The following is a 6,920-nucleotide window of genomic DNA, read 5'->3' as shown; positions in this document are numbered from 1 at the left end:
AGTCCTTTATCCATTTTGAGTTTATTTTTGTGTATGGTGTAAGTTGGTGGTCTAGTTTCATTTTTTTTGCAGTATCTGTCCAGTTTTCCCAACACCATTTATTGAAGAGATTGTCTTTCTTCCATTGTATGCTCTTGCCTTCTTTGTCAAATATTAATTGAGCATACTGGCTTGTCTCAATTTCTGGGTTCTCTGTTCTGTTCCACTCGTCTATATGTCTGTTCTGGTGCCAGTACCAGGCAGTTTTGAGAACAGTGGCTTTGTAGTATAGCTTGATATTTGGTATTGTGATCTCGCCTACATTGTTGTTCTTTCTCAAGATTGCTGCAGCTATTCGTGATTTTTTTTTCATTCCAGATAAATTTTTGAAGAGTTTGTCCTAGGCACGTGGTATTTGTGGAAGAGCCACGCTCAAGGGGCCGCAGTTTGCCGACCACTGACATAGTATATTCTTCCATTTGTTCATGTCTTCCTCTGTCTCTTTTTTCAATGTCCTGTAGCTTTCTGAGTAGAGGTCTTTTGCCTCTTTATTTAAGTTTATTCCTAGGTATCTTAATTTTTTTTGGTGTGATGGTAAATGGGATTAAAATGGGCCATTCTTGGAAGAGTGTGAGTAAGGGAATGGCATGGTCAGAATTTTTTGTCTATGGCTTATGCCAACCAAGCTATTTAATAATGTATTTTTACTTTCCTCAGAGCATTATAAAAAATGTTAGGTTAGTAAAGAGATATAAAATATTAAGTGAGCATCAGTTTCCCCCAACTTATTTTTCTTTCTCTTTTGAAAAGTTTTTCTATGCCTGTAACTGCCCCCTTTGTCCCCCAACCCCTAAACAATAACAACAACAAGTCAAGTGGTTTCAATATAGGTTGGAACAAAAGTAGTTTTATAGTTTTTCATATGGAATATAATACAATAATTAATAAACAATAGTACTAAATGGGAAGTGAGGAAGTAAGTTGAGAAGGAGTTTCAAGAACTTTGGGTCTAAGGAAGAGAAGAGAGTTTGGTAGTTGAAGGGGTATGTGGGGTTGAGGAAGCGATTTGAGGTGAGGTTAAACTGGAGAGACTTGATTTATCCTACATAATAAAGATGTAATATGGAAATGGTCGTTACGCTGTGAAGTGTAATGACCAACTGCTTAATGACCAGATCACGGATCAGGAGGAGGGTGGGGCAGCGAGACAAGTGAGCGCGGCGGAGAGCTACAGGAGGGGCAGGGCTGCAAGTTATGAGGGGGGCATTGGGGAGGAGAGATGGTGGGAGCTATAGGAGGGTGACAGCAAGCTACTGGCACATGAATTCATGCACAGGGCTACTACTAAGATCATAAGTTTCTTATTTCTTACAAATGAGGCAGGGCAGGGTAGTGGATGGAGAGCTACTGGAGGGCGGCAGCAAGCTACTGGTGAGCTACTGGTGCACGGATTCATGTGCAGGGCTACTAGTGTTTAAATAAGAAGTCAGAGCACATTTGAGGGAAAAGCCTTTGGTAGGAGGAGTGAGACTATTTGTTGGAATAGGAAGGAAGAGAAAGTAGGGTCAGTGGAAGGAAGCTTTTAAATTTGATGATGGAAAATAATTAATTTCTGTTTATTAATGAATTATACAGTGAAGTCATCAGCTGATCTGTAATGAGTGTGGGGAAGGTGAAGGGATGTGGGATAATGGAGACGGTTTTAAATAGTTGTTTTATAGTTTGGGAAAGTGAATTTAGTAGAGAAATAGAATGTGATCAATAGGTAAAATTATATGTGGGAATTGTAGTAGTGAATTTAACATAAAACCAGTCAGCTGTCCCCGCCACCCCCACCTTTTTGGTGATTTTTTTCTATATCAGTATACAACTATACTTCAGTATAGACATGTTGGATTCATCCAGACTTGGGATTTTTCCAAATAAATAATATGGAAGGAGACAGTGGCCAGAAATTTAGAATATTTTCAAGGTAGTGATTATGATGGGCCAAGGAATATAAGCTAGACAAAGAGGGAAATCCCTCAGAAAGCGGCTGACGCATTACGAAGTTGTGGGGCCAAGGAAATCCAAGAGCTATTGTAGTGGGAGCAGTTGAGTAGGGAACACTGACCATCTTAGCTTCCCTTTAGTTCCTCAGCATCTAACTGCACTGGCTTGTGACAGTCTGATTCTTCCAGTGTTACTGATATCAGATGAAAGTGTTTTAGGAAGCCTTCAATAAACATAGAATCAAAGAGCTCCATTTGAAATCCTAAGGTTATTCAGTCTGTGATCCAAGCATGTCTGGGCTGTATGGTGGGCTAATGAGAGAGTCCATCCAATAAGGGCTCTGAGCCTCCTGGGAAAGAACTTTATCCTAATGAAGGAGCAGTTGGAGGTACAGTGAATTGGTCTAATTTAAGCTGATCAGTGATGAAAGGAAAGGAGTGCTTCACATTGAGCATAGTCATCATGGCCAAGCTCCAAGAACTTTTTCTTGAGTTGAAGGGGAAGATTCTGCAATCAAGAGAGTTGAAATGGAGAGCACTGTTTACTAAAATATCTGAGGCCAGTGAGGACACAAGGCAGTAAACCACTTATGTAATGGAACATAGCACAGAGCATTCTTAAAGGTAAAAGTTACTTTGCAGAATTACTTATAATAGCAACATAGTAATTATTATTGCAGGAAGTTGAATTATTGCGTGGGTCAAGAAATGAAGTTCCTGTAATTGCAGGTGGTGGTGGAGCTGTAGAATTTTTTTTTTGTTGTTATGACCCTATTTTTATGCCTTGGCTAGCATAGCCTGGTTAAACACAGCGTGCATAGATTACTGTTATGCATATTTCTGGGGTTGATGTAACTGATAGCTTTGTAGGTAGATGCCATTACTGTTAAAGGCTCAGAGATCTCTTAAAGAGATCTCTTTAAGAGATCTAGCAGTTCCATCTAGCAGATGTTTTTCTGTTAGGAACCACAAATTCAGGGAATGTCAGAAAATAATGAGAGGAAAATCCAGAAGAGCTTGGTTAGAACACAAACTCTAGGAGGGACTGTGTAATCTATAAAGATTCTTGTAGGGATTAGAGACCTGATCTGATTAGGTTAGTACCATGGTTGGCAAACTGCGGCTCTCGAGCCACATGCGGCTCTTTGGCCCCTTGAGTGTGGCTCTTCCTAAGCTTTAGGAGTGCCCTAATTAAGTTAATACCAATGTACCTACCTATATAGTTTAAGTTTAAAAAATTTGGGTCTCACTAGAAATTTCAGTCGTTGTACTGTTGATATTTGGCTCTGTTGACTAATGAGTTTGCCGACCACTGGGTTAGTAGTACAGACAGATGAATACATTCATGGTTATAAGTAAGCTTTTGTTTTGCTTTAAGTAAGCAAAAATGTATGCAAATACCTTTGTTTTACCAAAAGCATCAAGCCAAGAAACACCTCAAAATATCTCCTTGGTCTATTTCTCCATCTCCATACACTCATAAAGGCACGGGATGCCAGAGCGGCAAGGGCTTTTCAGGTTATCTACTCAAACTCCTTTTATTTTGCAAGTGATAAAACTGAGACCTAGCAAGGAGAAATGGGTTGGCTTATCAAATCCATAACTCAAGTCTTCTTACTTCTTGTTTGGGGGTCACTCTTAGACTCTTTAAGAGAGACCCCTGCTCCTTTCCAAGAGACTGCTAAAGGCACAGGTTCCCTACATGAGCAGGTGTGCAGCAGCTCAAACTGAGAGTCCTTCATATGCTTCATAGGGCTCTGAAAGAGAGAGGATCTCACCATTTCCTTTCCGGGTCAGATTGGAATGGAATTGACCAAGTTTTTCTCAGATTTCTGTTGAGGTCTGGGTTGAAACCTGGCCCCTCACCTGTAGCTGGGCTGTTGCTGCGAGCATCTTCTGCCGAGTTTGCAGTACTGTGGATGAGGACATGGAGATAGGCAAACTTTGCCTTAACCACCTTATATCTTCCCACATACAAGACAGCTGCAAAAGAAGTCACAAGGTCATATCATCATCCAAGCCAGTACATGATTTAGGTTGTGGCATCAAAGCACAGCAGGGAGAAGGAAACCTGACCCCTGATGTTTGTTCTCTAGTCCATTTGCAGATATGGGTGAAACAACTTTTTGATCTCTGTCCAATTGGAAAAAGATCTGAATGTTAATGAAACAGTCAGATCCACAGTTTAGTCTTTGCCAAACGATCCCATAACTCAGAATAGTGGAGACAGAATCTGACAGGATGCAAGCTTCTTTGCTTTGAAAATGTAGCGTAGACACTGTTTTGGCATTTTGTATGACATAGGGCATATCAGAACTGAAAGACCTTTTAGGAAATTTACTCCCACCCCAATACTTTGATCACTGGAGACCCCTTAACTAAGGTTTCAGAGATTTGTGTGCAGTAACATTGGTGCAAAGTGGGAGTAAATAATACAAACTCAATATACCTTCGTGAACCACAGAAAATCTTGTGTGATGGAACTGGTGTGAGAGTCATCTATTTCAACGATTGGTATTTGATCTTCATTGGTGACTAACATATTATCTTTATAATAAAATATAACAGCTATGTAGAGTCCCCTAAAAAGAAAAGGCAAAATAAAAATTGTCCTCCACCATTTTCCTCTACTAAGCCTCAATCATGGTAAAATTTTTTTGGACATGAAAAGGATAATTTAAAATATATCTATGAGCGTATTCTTGCTAAGAATCACAAGTTCACTGGTCAAAACTCAGAGAAATTACTATCTTGTTCAAATTCTTAGAAGAAAAATGAACTTCATATTCTTTTTAAAAAATATGATAGATCTATTAAAAATTAAAATATGGTAAACATACAATATTATGAGTTTCTGGTATATAACATAATTATTCAATATTTATATACTTATGAAGTGATAACCATGATTTAAAAAAAAGAAAAACAAATCTTGTCATTTGCAACAACATGGATGGACCTAGAGGGTTATATGCTAAGTGAAATAAGTTAGACAGAGAAGGACAAATACCGAATGATTTCACTTATATGTGGAATCTAATAAAGAAAAATGAACAAAACAAAGCAACAGACTCATAGAAAGAGATCACACTGATAGTTGCCAGAGGGGTGGCGTAGGGTGGAAGGATGGCTGAAAAGGTGGAGGGAAGTAAGAGGTATGAACTTCATATTCTTTTAATAACAAAAAGTAATTTCAACTTAGTTTCTACTCAGAACCAAAACCAGCTGATTCCTGAGAAGTTAAAACTTTTTGAAAAAACAAAAACAAAAAACATAGGACCCACCGTTTCAAGGTCTTCACAAACTTGTTTGAGGAATGGAATAGGTGTTTTAGGCTCCTTGAGACTGACTGCTTGCGGCCTGTGGTTTGTAATTTTGAAGTTTCTGGAACACAGAAAAAAAATACAGTGTAAATTCCATTGGCAGGAAACACTCCCAGTACCTTCTTCCCACCTTCCTGCCTTCTACTCCCCTGTCTCCTTGGTGTTATCCTCAGTCTCATGTAGGGATTCAGCTCATTCATTCCTACAAGAAACTTTTGTATCTTGAGATGCCAGTGGTTAATTCAATGAACAGATCCTCAAAAATGTTGGCCATGAGTAACATAACTCCAGGGGAAACCACTGGGGTGTTTTGTTTATCCTCTCTGTATCAGCGGTTTATTATAAGGTGGGATAGTCCACTAAATTTTTTTTCATTATACTAGTAAAATCAATATAGGTATATTACATAAAATGAGGAGAACAGAAAATAAAAAACAAAATCCCACCCATATCATCCTGCCACTTTATTATAATCACTGCTAGCATTCTAGGAACATTTCCCCAGCATATGTGAGGGTTACAAACATAGTTGTAGACTTAGGTATGATTATTGTCCTTATTCAGGAGAAAAATTGAGACAGAAAGGTTAAGTGAGTTGTCCAAGATAAAAATACACCAGTACCCAGAGAAACAGAGACATTCATTCACTGAATAAGTATTTGTTGAGACACTACTGTGTGCAAGGTTTTGTGGCTACCGTAGTGAGCAAATCACCCATTGCATCTGTTCAGCTCTTCTGTTTACAACCTGGAGCTCTCTGACAAAAGCAGTAGACTTCTTTGCAAACAGGGCTCTATGGAGCTGAATGAGATGATCACTGATTCTAATTATCTTCAATGTAATGAAGGGAAGCTGAGGTTGGGCCATCATCAAACTTTTGACACATCTGTCAGTGGGGATGAGAGTATGATCCATATTGGTGCTGTTCGACATGGAATCCTGGGTGATGGCCCATGGCGGAGGCCCAGTGTGATTCTGCCCACGATCCTATAGGAGCAGTTGGGAGTGAGCTGACACAAGCATTCATGCCAGCTTCAAGCTTAAGCTGGTAACAGTTATTCCTGGCAGAACAAAGCAAAAGCATTTTTTTCTGACTTGAACATGAATTCAGCTGGTCATATCCTGCTTGAAAATGATGCTGCTGGGACTTCCGGTTAAAGCAGCATATTGAACGCATTCATTACATAGCGCTCTCTCCTTAAACCTCACAAAATGCAGAGCAAAAAGATTTTAAAAATCTATAAAGACAAAGACATGAATCTATTAAGACAATGAGATGGGACAGGAGACAAAAGCAAGTGAATTTTGGTAGCTGGAAAGCAGATGGACAGATGGATTTAGCAGACTTGAGAAAGATGAATCCTAAGCCAGCAGTGGAGAAAGATGAGAAGTAACCTGACTCACCCTGTGGGCACCATATACTGCTGGAAGTTGGGGGTGAACATGGAGCTAAAATCAGGGGGATGTGTTTACATCTGTTTAGAAAGTAGTTAGACTTCTAGATAATCCTCCGCTACTCTGTTTAGGTAGACAGATATCCTTTCCCCTCTCTAGAAAAAAGAGTCATATTCTCTGGAAAGCACAAAAACAGGTCTTTAGAGTGGGAAACACAGGGTAGTTAATGGGC

The 6,920-nt window shown here is 39.4% G+C and overlaps 1 protein-coding gene across 1 annotated transcript in view; it reads right to left on the bottom strand.

Annotated features, from left to right (window-relative positions):
* Positions 1-6,920, bottom strand: part of ANKFN1 (ankyrin repeat and fibronectin type III domain containing 1) — a 220,662-nt gene that overhangs the window by 50,180 nt on the left and 163,562 nt on the right. Inside the window, exons 10-12 of the mRNA XM_006758689.1 lie at positions 5,255-5,354; positions 4,420-4,552; positions 3,837-3,953 (exon numbers count right to left, since the gene is read on the bottom strand). Of these exons, the coding sequence (XP_006758752.1) occupies positions 3,837-3,953; positions 4,420-4,552; positions 5,255-5,354 (350 nt within the window). The remainder of the gene's footprint in view (positions 1-3,836; positions 3,954-4,419; positions 4,553-5,254; positions 5,355-6,920) is intronic.

The sequence above is a fragment of the Myotis davidii genome, unplaced genomic scaffold, assembly GCF_000327345.1.
Source record: "Myotis davidii unplaced genomic scaffold, ASM32734v1 scaffold595, whole genome shotgun sequence".
Lineage (NCBI taxonomy): Eukaryota > Metazoa > Chordata > Mammalia > Chiroptera > Vespertilionidae > Myotis > Myotis davidii.
This window is presented reverse-complemented; position numbering and strand designations above follow the sequence as displayed.